The sequence below is a fragment of the Ambystoma mexicanum genome, chromosome 5q, assembly GCF_040938575.1.
Source record: "Ambystoma mexicanum isolate Mex_15411 chromosome 5q, UKY_AmexF1_1, whole genome shotgun sequence".
NCBI lineage: Eukaryota > Metazoa > Chordata > Amphibia > Caudata > Ambystomatidae > Ambystoma > Ambystoma mexicanum.
The window spans coordinates 538,151,502-538,166,765 of record NC_090933.1 but is presented as its reverse complement, the minus strand read 5'-3'; the positions used below and the strand labels follow the sequence as shown (position 1 = coordinate 538,166,765).

The 15,264-nt window shown below is 43.2% G+C and overlaps 1 protein-coding gene across 1 annotated transcript in view; it reads right to left on the bottom strand.

Annotated features, from left to right (window-relative positions):
* The window catches only part of PPDPFL (pancreatic progenitor cell differentiation and proliferation factor like), a 29,906-nt gene extending 17,979 nt beyond the window's left edge, over positions 1 to 11,927 (bottom strand). The window contains exons 1-2 of the mRNA XM_069621031.1: positions 11,700 to 11,927; positions 10,611 to 10,724 (exon numbers count right to left, since the gene is read on the bottom strand). Coding sequence (XP_069477132.1) covers positions 10,611 to 10,665 — 55 coding nt within the window. The 5' untranslated portion in view covers positions 10,666 to 10,724; positions 11,700 to 11,927. The remainder of the gene's footprint in view (positions 1 to 10,610; positions 10,725 to 11,699) is intronic.
* Positions 11,928 to 15,264: the final 3,337 nt, after the last annotated feature.

The window sequence follows — 15,264 nt, the reverse complement described above, 5'->3', positions numbered from 1 at the left end:
TTTGCCAGAGAAGCACAGCCCTCAGCTGCACTCTCTGCGCTTTCGCTAACTTCTTATGGGGAAACTGACATGCCCTTAAGACAGTCAGTACTGGGAGACTTGGTTTCTCTTAGTCCTTTCCTCATGTTACAGCGTTTGTGCAACGTGTAACAAGAGTGCAATGTAACGTACCGCACCCTTGGGTCTCTAGTCATTCCAAAGGCCCTAGAAACTCTCACTGGACTTATGAACTGTGCAGATGTGTCACGGGCAGGACTGGTGCCAGCTATCGTTTATCTTATGTTTTGAACCCTTTTTTGCCATGTTATCCACGCTTGGCACAAATAAGGTGGCCTGGCTCCAAAATGGCCATGCCACTAGGTTCTTTGTCCATCTTGCCCCTTCATCTTCCCCAGGTCGAGCCGACCCAGGTCAGTCCTTATTCACGCGAAACCCAAAGCTTTCGCAGGCTTCTGCATGCCTTGTGTGTGCCTCCAGGATGTGGGCTGGGATGTCTGTTCCCAATACACATCCTGGGTGCCAGAGAGTCTGGAGTGTCCTGAATGCCGAGGACCACCATAGTCCGCGATTGGTCCACGTATGGAGTGAGTGATTGTGAGCAGATCTCTCCTTGGGCCCTCTCTGTTTTGGCGTGAAGGTAACTTTGAATAAGAGGAGGCTGAAAACACCACTACCATGTCGATCTTCAGAGTTCACACAAACAAAGGATAAGGAGCCAAGTATCCTGCAACAAGAAGCCGAGTTGAGGAACCGCTGGAAGGTTTGGCACCCAGGGCCCGCTGTCGTCCTGCGAGACCCCTCGGCATCTGATCGTCCTAGAAGGTCTGCGAAGGCACTTCAACCCATTAGTGGGACCAACTATTCTCAGCACCTTCATCAAATCCTGCAAGTAAGTGTCCCTGGGCCACCAGTGGGCTGACCAGCTTACGCAGGACGTTTGCTCCGTCATCGAGGAAGTCCTCAAAAGTTGGTATACTGCTTGCTCTGTGTTCAAGGCACCCTCACACCGAATTTCATACACTTGGCATTCCCAGGTCTGAAGTGAGATGAGTGCACCCGGACCGGAATAAACGCAGTTACTGTGTTGCCCTGCTGTGCAGGTTCGCTGCACTTGTGACCCTCTTGACCCTGAAGCCTGCTACGGCGGAAAGTACACTGTGTCGAGACGTCCCGATTTTTGCATTCGAACCTGCCAGCAAAGTGGACTGAACTGGCAAAGTCTGGGTCTGCCTGCGTCGGGGACCAGTGAGTAGTCCATACCCCAACCGGTGGCCCCTAGTGCAGGAGCCCATTTCTTTTCCCCCACTGTTGCGAAATAGCAACTCTATCCCGCACTCTCAACCTGCCTCTGCCCGCAAGTGGAGGTTCTGCTTGAATAGTGGGGACTTGTCGACCTTATCCACCTTCCTGAGCTGCTAGTGACCCTTGAAGAGACCCTATTTTGTCCAGTGGCACAAGCGTGTGCATGTACTATTGAGCATAAGGCTCCTCTCTTCGTAGGGCTTGGACTGCCCCTTAGTTCGGTGTAGTCTTGATGTGGAACTGGGTCTAAAGATTACTTGACTGCCCGTTTTCCTCCCCATCCGTTTTCCTCCCCATCTAGGTGGTCTACATATTTTGTGCTTCTTTAATCCGTTAGACCCCTCTGATCTTGTATATATATCCTGTTGATTGTGATGCGTTGGTTCACTTCAGTATTATTGTGATTCTTTGCTATAGTCTATATTACATAGGCCTTGTAATGTGTCTATATTTTTAATATAACACTTGTCTGGAGTAATTTGTAAGTGTCCTTGCTTTGTGTGATCATTGAGGTCTTTCAGTCACCCTCACCCCTCTTGAGACTTAGTCTTGACCGTCTGCCATAGCTACCCTGATTGGTCTGGCTTCTCCAGAGGTTACCCTGTTCCAAGAAACTAGGTTGGCCTTCTGAACCTCTGCCCTTCCAGGTCAGAGTTCAGAAATCCATCTTAACATGTAGTCACACCCCACCGCCCCCTCAACAAGTGGAACGGGTATACCTAGACATGGGTTCCGTACCTGCTGGGCCTAGAGACACAAGCAACTCCTAACTTATGAGGTCCAATGAGCAGGGCCATCCTAAGCACTTTTGGGGCCCTGTGGACAGACATCTTTGCCCCCCCCTCCACCAAACCAAAAGAATAAGTGATGAAGAATATCTGGTCAATCCACCCACCAACTCCCCCCCCCTTGTCCTGATCACAACCCATAGGTTAATATGCTGCCTTGTCCCTTACCCTCTTCATTCTTGCTGTAATCAGAATAATAGGTAGCATTTGAAGGCGACCATTAGTCTGTTGTAGTATAGAAACTGGATAATTTAGCATTCAGGACGGTATGCAGCCTGTAGTATTAATGCAGGACCATATGTAAAACGTAAAAGTAAGCCAGAATTCACATTAGCTGCCTCACACAATGCAAACATGCTCAAGCATGGATAAAGGAAACCAAATGGGAGGCAGGAGAAAGCTACAAATAGCAAGGCATGGTTAAGGGGTGCAGATTAGAAGCTACCAGGAGGGTGTCTGTATCCAGACAGATTAGAAGTGGGACAGGTTTATCAAATAGTGTTGCCATCAGGGATGAAAAGGAACAAGTGCCTGTGGTGTGCAATATATCAACACTCACTATTATAGTGGAATCAACACTATAGCCAGTGAAACCATTAGTGAAGCTTTTTTGAAGATCATACTCGGAGAAGGACATCACTCTGAAGGGCTGACTGTTTTGAAAGGCATAGGGTTTGACATTTGAGAGGTTGGGCAATACAAGATTAAATATGAGATGGCCAGCATCACAGATGTTAAGCTGAGATGTGTGCCAACTGTGTAATTTCTGCATTTGAATACTTTCCTGTGAACTAAAATAGCCTAATTTTATAAAACGGACTTGTTAAGTATACAAGTCACATTACCGAACATGACAATTAAAAAAACAAATTTTTTTTATATATATATATATATATATATATATATATATATATATATATATATATATATATAAAAAGTCTGTATGCAAAATGGGAATAGTTTCAGCTTCATTCTCTCTCTCATCAAGGCAAGTGTTTAAAGTACCAGCATACCCGTCGATGCGATTTAACAGATTTAATCTGGGTTTGTCTTAAAGCTTTAAATGCTTCCAAAACACTGGCTTGTAAAGTTGTCATAAATAAAACATTTGAATTTTACAAAAATGAATACCTATGTGTCAAACGAGCAGACTTTAAAATATGCTTGCCCGAGGTCTACAACATCTGGTCTGCTCTTCTGTCTACCACCCCTTCCACTCAAATGGCCTATATGATAAGACATGTCAGGTAATGAGCTAAAGGATGCCACCAGCACAGAAGAAGGCAAACTTCACAGAAGACAGCGCAGTAAGGTAAGAGATATTAGAGGATCTGACCAGGATCATTGTATGGCCTGCTGGCAAAGCCAGAATACAAGCATGAACACTCTGGTTCCACAATCTTGAATTTGGATACTTATTCACCTCTTGAACACAGTTTATGCTCATTTAGAGGCGAGTGCCTAGGCATCTGAAAAAAAACAATTTCTAGTCCATACGGATGGTGTTTCAGGAACCGCCATCTGGTGCAGGTACATTGCTGAGAATAGTACTTGTGCTGCAAAACATATGCAGGCAGGTTTATAAACCTCAGAAAAGGTTCAGTCAATCTTGCTGGAATGTGCTATTCTAATCTTGCATATGAACACACCTCTGCAATGAGTGCTTAGCACACAGCCATCTTCTGAACTATTATGGCACTCAATAAATATATCAACGTTGGCGATTGCACATGATCAACAGAATTTCCACAGGAAGTAAAGAATACTATAGGAGTTGTTGTAAGGAACACACAAACTCAGTGAACACAGAAAGCATTCCACGATGCAGTGATCAAAACAGACAGGCAATAGGTTTAAAGCCTCAGCAGCATGCCATAAAATATACGGACGTCAAGTCTGATGATCAATGGAATCTTACTTCCTTAGATCAAGCAGTCTTGTGGGCCTCCCTCCAAGGTGGGGGCCCGGAGCAAGTGCCCCTTTTGCCCACCCATAAAAACATCCCTGCCAACAAGGCCGAAACATATTTGGGGTACTTGTTCACGTGCAGAAGGGATGAGTTAATAGTTAAGTAGGCTTGTAAACGAAAATGTGTGCGTGCATTGGAAAATGTGTTTTGAAACACTGGGCTGCTTGGGTTTTAATACATATCCCAGCAACCTCAATATCCGTATACTTACCTCATTGACAGGCGCATCAGTGATGGTGCATCTGCGGATGCGCTAAACGTCACTAGCTCTACTTTTTGGGTTTTGTGGATTCCCAACCTGGTGGGTTAGTTTCCCCTTTATGCGCCATAGCTAGCTTCTTGCATTTTATGGGCTAAGGTTTTTATAATGCATCCCTTCACTCTGGATCCTCGTCAGGTGCAATCATTGCAGATCGCCCTGCTGTTGCTTATGCCACTGTCTCAGCCCTGGCTCTTTCTAAACACTGCCAGTATTCTGGCCAAGTATCTGGCACTGGCTACTGCTCCAGTGACCCCTGCGCTATTAAAGTCTTATATCATATCAATCTGAGGCTGGTTTAATGTTCTTAGAAAATTGCATGTCTATAAGGATTTCTGTTCACCCACTGGATATCATGTGTCCATCCCATCCTCAGGGACTGTTCTGGATTAGGGGTCATAAAATGCAAGAATTGGGTACACTGTTCCAATGACACTGCATTAATAGATGCACAAGACTCTACCCCAGTGGCAGTACAGATTATGCATACTGCCCTCCCTTTGATTAGGAAAGGTGGGGGAAGCCTTGGGTCCAATTTCTGTACAAATGGTCCCACGGTTTTGAAATTTTCCTCGATCAATACTAGATCCTTGGTTTGACATGCTCTCGAAATATCAGATATCCACCATGAACCTGGATTGCTTGTGACAAAGACTTTGCTGAATGCAATCTTCCACACATGCAGCTGACCTGGCCACTCCTCCGGACTTGGTCTGATTGTAGCACGGCCAGATCGCCAGAGATGCATGGAAATTGCACTTATCTAATATTGTAGAGCTAGATGGCTGTGAATGCTTACTTCTCAAACTCAGTGTTCCATCTTTCCTTGCCCTTTATAAACCACTGAAAAAAACACTGTTTTTTAGAACAACTTTTCTGTTCCTGGTGACCTACCATCAAATATCACGTTTCTTAGTGATTTTACTGACCTGGAAGTGTGTACATTAATGTCTGTCCTCTCTACTATGGGTCTTAACCAGCATATAAAGTTCCCACAAATGGACGGCAACATCTTGGATTGTGTTGTGAGCTATTTCAACCCATGCCAATGCACCCTACTACACCCCTTTGCCAATGGGGGAAAGAAAACTGCCAAAAATGGAGGCGCTAACCCATTGTGCGTGCTAAATCAACAAAAACTGCATGGTTCAGAAATCACAAAGAGGCTGCACCACTTTGCCACACACAGGCAAAGTGGATTGTCACCAATTCCCTTCAGGAGAAGGCCAGTGAGTGCAGTAACAGTACATGAATCAATGCCACAAAGGTGGGCTAAAAATCCGAAAATGCCTACAGCTTCCTAATCAATGGCAACCTTTGAAGTGCTGCTTGGCGCTAAATGCAGTCATTTTCCCAGTGAATTATTGAAGAAATTAAGTGCCGAGATCATAGATTCTCCAGTGCAGTCAGAGGAATCCCAGCCTCACTGGCTGACAGCTGCATCAGAAAATTAGCTGTCAACCCAGTTTGAAAGGGTTTGTTTCCTGATTAAAATTGCAAATTCTGCCTATTTAGAGCATGTTTGTTAAGGGCCAATTCTTTTAAAATGTCCAAATCCCTTATAAACTGTGCTTGTATTTTACATGTGAAATGAAAGGAACCCAGTCTGGAGCTAATCAACTATTTAATTCTGACCTGATAGTCCAGCCTGTGAAAGATTTCAGCTTGACACTCAATTGCTACAGGAAGGCTAATGGCTGCTTAATGGTTCCTGCATGATGAAAACAAAGAGCCTCAGACATTCGTCTCTGGCTGAGCCGAGAACAATGGCAAGCTGCCCAACAGATCTCTACAGGGGAGCTTCCATCTCCAGGAAGGGGAGGGACAGGATGCTTCCCTCTACACCCCACCCTGATCAAAGGGATCAGACAGCTGTTTGTGGAAAGGAGAAAAAGAAAAAAAAAAAAACTCTGAACTTCTTGGTGTTTAAATCTGTATTTGGGGTGAAGTCTGCAACTCTTGGTACCTGAAGGAATATAAGTCTAAAAATTCGTAGATGTTAAAATTTAGGCTTTTGCTTTTAAGATATTGATTAAATCTGTACCACTTAAGGAACCAAAGTTAAGAAAAAAATACTTGGTAGCAGAACTATTAAGGTTGCAAGCCTAAGATTGTATGTACATGATCCACTGATAAGCGCCCAGAGGTGTACCGAATTAGAAATTATTAATCCAAACTGTTATGATTAAAATTGATGAAATCCCATAGAATGGATGCCAGGATAAACCATAAAAAATGTAATGCATGTGTGATTTTAGTAGAGGGCTTAATTGTAAAAAGTGCATTTATGGGAAAGCTAAATTGTGGTCAAAATCAAGGTGGGAGTTCCTATCGCATCATAAAGAGGACAGCTCTGTTCAGACTGCCAACCAGGACAAAGCATGTGCCCACAGCCACTCACAGCCATGGGGCTTTGTTTTTGAAATTCTGTCCACACCATAAACTGGGGGATGGCATTTGACAGTACTATAGGAACTTCACAACACATAAGACACACTGCTTCCAGAACACAAACCAGATATCCATGCAGCAGCTTGTTCCCGAACTCTTCTTCTTGTAGCGGACTCCAGAATTCTTTCAAGATACAGATTTCTTTGCAGAATCCAGACTTTAGCATTGCTGAACTCTTGCTAGCTGGACCCAATTTCAAATATCCAAAATTTAAGAATTATGATTCAACTTGGCTTGCTACCATTAAGGCTTGCCCGCTGAAACTTGCATCCTGTAATCTGCAGTGTCCAGTGACCAGAAAGGCCCATCCAAACCCAGTCTGAGGCACAGTCCAAAATTGACTAGAACCACGCCGCTGATCCAATCCGTCCAGAGATGCTCGGCTGCCAGTAGACCTGATCCGCCCCAATGACCAGAGCTGACGGTCCAATTTAATTACAAAGGACTGTAAGTATTAACAGGAAGAACAATGACCCATAGTATATCTGTATTGTATTATCCCAATCTTAACCCATCCCATCTTTAAATTCAGAACCCTAGTGTCATTATAATACTTCTTGCGCTGATTTTTCTCTGTGTTGCAAAACCATAACTCCTTAGTGATTCTGATTAATTAAAGTAATTCCCAAACCGAACTTAAACTAGAGTGTCACGCATAAGGAGTTATGAGCGGCTGTGAATAATTGATTAATGCGTGGCATCCTCTTTTCCATATTATAAGAAACCCATCTGTCATTTTTAAAATCAAACCCGTTTTCTATTTTCGCACCCATTTTATAAAAACGCCTCTCCCTAAAACCTCCATAACTTCTTCAGTTTTAAAGATAGAAACTAAAATTCAACTCACTGATACCCAAGACCCCCTTAGCTACATCCACAACCAAAAACCATCACAGAATATTGTATTTGACCCGTTTTCCTCCAATATCCCATAGTAAAAGTTTGCAGTGAATTTGCAAAGTTCAAAGGTTTACATGTGTCTTCCCCCCTCCCATTTCAAACGGCTTTGCTTCTAATGTGCGATTTGAATAAACAAAATATTTACCTTTACAAACTACCCCGATACCTGGTTCAGTGTGACCCGGGCGGCATTTTGAGATGGGTGTGGTATATCATTCATAATATTGAACTCAGACAAAAATAAATAAGGGTTTCATTGCGCACTACATGCTAGGCGAGACCTGGGTGTGTGCCCGATTGAAATCCCTTACAGCTTGCAGAGTCACAATCTTGGTCTACCCCGGTTCGTCCCATCTATCCTTGGACAGACCATTTTCTTATCTCTGTCTACCTTCTGGTCCATGTCGAGTTAAACAAATTACTAGAATTGCCCAAAGAACTCCTATCTTGAAGAGGGTTATATGAGGGTTTTGCTAATCTTGCTACACCACTGAGCACCTTTTTGGGATTCCGATGCCATTGTGATGCAATTCCAGAGGACTACTTCCATAATTATGGACACTCTTGCCACTGAAAATTGTGTACTGTAAAAACCGAAGTGAAGAACAAAACCCGGTTTAACAGCATTATAATGCACAGAAACATTTATGGCAAAAGGATCCTTGGGCAGAGATTAAGCATACTAACCACCATATAGAAAGATCATTTTGGCTAATAAGACTTGCAATAGATGAATTGCCAGTGCCAAGTCACGACCCAGGGATTGGTTCTCCATTCTTAGATTATTAGAGGTTATTAATCCTTTGGGCAAAAAAGATCATACGAGTGACAACTGGTGCAAAACAATTCAGACTGGATTATCAGTAAAATCGAATCCAACCATCACAATATTAAAAAGGAGACAGGCTGAGCTCCAAGACAAACCTTCCATGGCATGTATGAGGATCAATGGCCCTAATGAAAGAAACACCCATTCGCCAGTTTGAGGAGGAAATCCAGTCCACCACCTGTAAAGGTGATGCATGCCCTGTTAGTATTATTAAGGAACATATTGGCCGACTTGCTCAACTTGCATAGCCAATTCTTCCTTTTCCACCTGCAGGGCACCCATGAGCATCAAAGAGGTGTGGGTGTCTCCACTGCTCAAAAAGTCAATGCTTGACCCTGGAGTTGTGGGAAAACGCCATTCTATAACTAATGTTCCCTTTCTTTGAAAAATCATGGATATGACAGCTTGCCTGTAGCTCCAGGAACAGATTGAAAAATCAATGCCCTTTGGGGAAAAGTCAGTCTGGCTATAGGAAATCTCATGGTACCGAGACCACCTTGATGATTAGGGCTAATTTCACCGAGATTGTCGAAAGCTGCAGCGGTGGGAATTTGCATTGCATAACTTGACCGCAGCATTTGATCGCTCTTCTGGAAAAAAGGCTTACTGGGCTTGCTAACTGGTCAGAGTCAACAAAGTAATGGATCTGTTCCTTTCTTGGGCCAAGAACATCTATTTAGTGGCTATGGATTTTAAAGCAGCTCCTGTCTCCCGTGTCATGTGGGGTTCAAAAGGGATCATGTTCGTCTCCAGCATATTTTATCTGGCAGGTGCTCTTGTTAACACAAATATTGACTACTGGAATAGCCTACTACCTGGTACCGCAAAAAGCAACAAACTTGCTGCAGCCCATTCAAAATGCAGCAGGCAGTGCCGTCCAGGGTCCTTGGATAGCACATATTACCAATGCCAGGAGAGAGCTCCACCGGCTTCCAGTGTAACACAGGATCTCACAAGCTCTTAACAGTGACACAAATGCCGCTCAGGGAGGTCTCCTGGTTACCTCACTACTCCAGTCCAGGAGGCAGTGGCACCTAAAGTGCTCATATCTGCAAAAAACAGCATGCATTAAATTGAAAAACTTCGGTGGGGGGAGCTTCAACTACTGCGCCCCAGATCTTCCAGTCGATCTTTGGTGCAGATATGAACATCGGCAGCTAAAGCATAAAGACCCATCTCTTCAAGTCTAATGAAAAGTTATACCTCCAATCCATCTTGATCTCTGGTTAAAGAACTTGCCGGCCTCTAGTTTCTCCTTTGTTATTTGTCTTATGTGGGAACAGAGGCCTGAGGGAGAGTTGTGCGTTACAATAAATAACAACGAGGTGACCAACAGTTCAGGCTGGACTGCCCCTTTTTGGGTGGTACCAAGCCTTATAGCGTATTTCCCGTTATGTAGTGGGTATGGCTTGGCTGGAAGATTGCCCAGAGCAACGCCAGAGGTGAAGATCAATTCTAACACTTCTAGCCATCACCTCTTGTTTTGCTGTCTACACTAAAACCACACAGTGGAAGAAAGTCATGATAGTGACCCGTTCATGTCAGTGGCGTACCCAGAATGCCACTGCACCCCTTCTATCACCTTAGGAAGCGTCACAGACAGTCACTCCCACTTGCCCATTCCCTACACTATGTCTCGGCTGCCATATACCACTAATCCATCCCTATTTCAATTACCCTGTTGAAACAGATGTTAAAACATATTTGCAGACCCCTGGCAATGTGCCAGTGTCGCTGACTTTTCTCAAGCACAAGCAGCATCAGATCTCTTCCAATCAGATATTAACAGACTTGCAAGATGTGTATATAAAGGGTAGGTATAATATTTTCATGGACACAGCAGTGTGCCCCACACACACACACACACACACAGTAAATTCAACCACAAAGATCCAGTCAACCATAGGCAGCAACATCCATCTCACCTTCACTGCGCCATGTCATGCGTGAGCTGATCAACTATGTTATGTGTCCCTAACTTTCCAGTTAGTATCCCCCCCCATAAATGAAGGACTTCAAGTACCACAATTCATAGTGAAAGTTGAACTGGATGAGCTACTCATTTAAGACAGCTTCAGAATTGGCTACCAACATTTTCGCAAATCAACTTACTTCTATGGAACTGATTCTTGGCCGTGAGGCAGATAGTTGATGGCACAGAAGCCATGGTCCAGCCAATGGGAATTTTCAACGCTATCACAATATGGCAACACGGCAAGACGCTGCCTGGTGAGGACAAAGCAGACAAACTCGAACATTGGTAAACATGTTTTCGTAGACAGCACAAAATAAGAAACATTACTTCACGCCCAACTGAAATAAGCTTCCAACAATTGTTTTTTCTTTTTCCAAACCTGGAAACTTTGCTCTTATGAAAGTGAAGTTTTGCATTGTATTAGCACCGAAGCAACAATGTCCCCACATTTTTTACAAAAGTGAAAGCCCTAATTCTAAGGCCAATACCATCGAGTAGTAGCCCTAGGGCACACTTTGCCCTGCAGCAAAAATGCATTGCACGAAGAGGGCTTTGCACTGGGGTATTTATTCCCATAGTGTTATGACAAATTACAGTTTCTGAAATCTGGCCCCCAGGTCTGGGCGAAGCTAAAAAAACATTTACCAAACGAAGATCACAGACTACAACTCCCACAATGCATAAATTGGTCACATGGACCCAGTGGCCCGTTTCCTACAGGGATTATTGTCCGTGCAGTCAGTTTAGTGGGTGGGGTAGTATTGCCTTGCTCCAGAAGGGTGCAGTTGCAATGAAGCGATCCTCTGTCAACAGCAAAATGGAATTGTGAAACGGCAAACATTTAGTAACATGTACGATCTGTAAAGTACAGAAGGACGTGGAACGATCAGCCGCAGTTATTAAGGAATAGTTCTCGTGTTCACGCCCACGAGAAACGTGAAGATTTCTGGGAGAAAGGAGCACAAGTAGCAAGAGTTCAACTTGTGAACTGCGGGTGAGGCTGCACACATCGTAACGTGGGTTTAACAAATGAAATCAGTCTTTTGCAATGTAATATGCACAGGCGTCTCCTTTCTCAACAAGTAGAGAACGATATCGCTGTGTTATATGCTAAAATAAGCGAAAGCAGAAAATAAAAGAATACGAAGAACGGTACTCCAATTTCGACAAAATACCCACGACATAACCGAGAACCATCAAAAAGAAGAAATTGTTTCTGCCAGTACCTGCAAATTATCGGCGGAACGCTTGCCGCCACGCCTCTCTTTCTCTCTCACCGCCTGGCACTGTCAAGCTGCACCATAAACAGACCGGGTTCCGTGCAAAGGCCGCAGCGGCGCCTACCTTATCAAAGCAAACTATACTGTAGTTGCGTTGCCGTCTGCGGTCTGTGATCACACTTTTATAGCACTCTCTCAGGCGTCCAATTGCTGCTTGAGAAACGCGAGAAGGGTGCAGGCATGTGAGTGTCTGCCCCGCCCACTATGCATGGACGGGCCAATTATTTCTTGCAGTGTCCAGTTCAAACCAGCCTGGAAGATAGCTGTCTCTGAGCCAAGGGAACGGAGGAGAGCATGTAACAATGATGTAATACTAGAAAGCCAGGCACATAACATCCTGTCATCCATATCAAGAATGCTGACTTGTCTTGAAGACTTTGCCTTTTGGAATGTAAACATTAACTGTTATAAACAGTGGTCGAAGTGTAGGAAAAGAAGTAGTGAAATTATGGTCCCTAGTGGCCTGCCATGCTCCCCACATACCCCATCACCAAGCCCCCTCCCACGCACAATACAAACCCCCAAACACACGTACCTGCTGTTTAAGGAAACGTTCAGTGCAGTGCACTGCACGGGCACATGTCAACTGCTTCCCACTCTTTCATTTTCAAACGAAACCATTCCGGAACCATTTATTTTAAAAATAAAAGTACAGGAACAGTAAAACTTAATTAAAAAAAGTATAGGAGCACCACTCTCAACCGCTCCCGCCCACTTTGACCACTGGTTATAAATCTCAGTACCCACTGGGCACTTCACATATACTCACACATTAATCCCGCCCCCATATATAAGGGTGTGAGCACTCACACCCATAATCTGCTCAAGAACCCACACAAAATGTGCACCTTTACAGAAGCCACACATTTACACGTTGCACTTATACACTGCTTACACAAACACAAACCCATACTATACATACACACTCACACTTAACACAAAACAACAAAAACGCTATGCATATATCAAAACAATATGCCTGCACAAATATAATTCAGACTGCATATATGCAAACACTACACGTATTTTTCAACCCTGTTCATACAACCACACCTTGTTCACACATCCCCACTCCATCCCTATTCACCCGGCACACTGCATATACACCATTGCAATGCCCATGCACCCATACTATGCAAACAAATCATGTCACACACAAACCATATTGTTTACAAACCTGAGAGTGCCAAAGTTAAGATCACTCCAACACAATAAAATGCTAAGTCTACAAATGTGGAGAATTCCAGTGATAAGTCGTCTACAAATTATCACTCTAAACGTTCCCTTCACCTTACACAACTACTTCACAATACCCACTTTAGGTAGGTGGTATCTTACATCAGTAATATAATCAAAATGAGTGTTGTGAAGTATGTGTATGTGAGTGTGTGTTAGCATATTATTAAACAATTGGAAAAAAGAGTTTAAGTTACTACATGTTAAAACAAGCCTTGGCAAAGCCAATTGGTTTGGTGTTTGTGGCTGTCAACTGCATTTTACATTTGTAGGAAAGAATGCAGCAAATAGCAGAGGGCTTCAACCTGTTGCTCTCCTGACCTTTAGCACTGCAACTCCAATGATCCTTCACCATTGCCTTTGATGACTTGGGCTGCTAGGAGTTGAAGTCCAAGCACCTGGAAACCCAAAGTTTGCAGAACCCTCACATTGACAGTAATACCAAACATATATGCAAATTAGTGCCTGCAGAAAAATAACATTACTAATAGATATGTATGTATTTATTTAGTTATTTATATTGCGCACTAACCCAAGGGTATCTGGGCACATTCTTCATATCATCAGTTACATTGCTATGAGAATTTACAATACGTTATAGGTGCATTTAGATTGATTGAGTCATTCCATAACAAAGGTGTAAAAAGTTACAGAGCTACAATACATGTTCAATACAGAGTTGCATAAAGTGATAGGTGCTACATAGCAGTACAGATCTTAATGTGAGCGAGGACCTTAGAAGACTTAGCACTTCTGCATGAAGAGCCAAGTTTTTAGTTTCTTCCTGAAAGTCCAGTAGGAAGGTTCTGTTCTTAACGCCAAGGGCATGACGTTCCAGAGATTTGTGGGACTGGGAAGCTGTTGCCTCCTGATTTTTTAGGTTGAATCTGGGTATGTTTAGGAGGTGAGCATGGGTAGAACGGGTAGGACTTAGGCTAGTATGCTTTGAAAATGTGTTGGTTAGATATTTTGGCGCTACATTGGATAGGCACGTGAGGGTTAGTGATAGTGTTTTCAATACAATCCTGTCCTGAACCTGGAGCCAGTGGGCATTGCGTCTGGCCACTGAGACATGGTTAGTTTTAGGGATGTTGAGGGCCACTCTTAGCGCATTATTCTGTGGAACTTGTAGTTTTTTGATGTTACGGCTATTAGTCCCCACGTACAGTGTGTTACAATAATCAAGTCTGGATACTATGAGGGCCCTAGCCAAGGTAATGCAGTTGTCTGATAAAAGGAAGGGTCTGCAGGCATTTATAAGTCTTGATGTTTAGGTGGCCGCTGAGGCAGTTGCATTTGCTTGTTTAGTTAGAGTGAGGGCTGAGTCCAGGTATATGCCTAGTGTTTTAACTTTTTTCGAAACCGTGATGGTTATTTTGCCAATGTTAAAGGATTTGAATTGGTCATCTATTTTTTTTAGTTGATTCTGTGATCCAACAAGGAGTAGCTCAGTTTCCTAAGAGACACATTTCATGCCAAAGAAGAATTTAAAATAGCAAAATCAGATATCAAGTTGAAATTTGAGAAGGAAGAGATAAGAAAAATTATACTTCGCCTTAAACAGTCCCACACACCAGGACCTGACGGGGCATCAGATGCGGTATTGAAGGCGATTCCCATCTGTTGGTCTGAAATTTGTATTACATTGTTTGAGAATATTTTAAACAGGGGCGAGGTCCCTGACTCCTGCCGAGTTGCACATATTTTTCCTGTTTATAAAAAAGGCAGAAGAGATATTCCAGAGAATTATAGGCTTCTGTCTTTATTAGATGGAGCTAGTAAAATCTTCTCTGCTTGCCTACTGCATGAGATAAATAGTCGGGTGTCAAACAATCAGATCATTAGCTATCTCCAAACTGGCTTTAGAAAAGGGCTATATGCTTCCATCAATATCCAAATATCTATTTGTTAATCAAGCAAGCAAGAGAAAAGGAGGCACCCCACCATACGTGTATTTTGTTGACTCTTAAGCCACATTCAATACAAAATATAGATCTAAACTGTGGCTGAAATTTAAAAAATTGGGGATGCCCAATAACTTACTGTAGGAAATGTATCCTGTGTAAGGAGGTAACAATTGAGAAAGTGCAGGATTATTATCTGGGCTACAAGTTGGAGACAACAAGAGGTGAGGATGCACTAACACCAAAAAAACAAAAACAAAAACAAAGGCCCAAACAATTATGCTGGCAATCAAGAAATGTGTACAATGCTCTGCCGGATACAGTCTCATTGGATTTATCTGTGTGCATAGACTGAAACTTGTAGTCTAGAT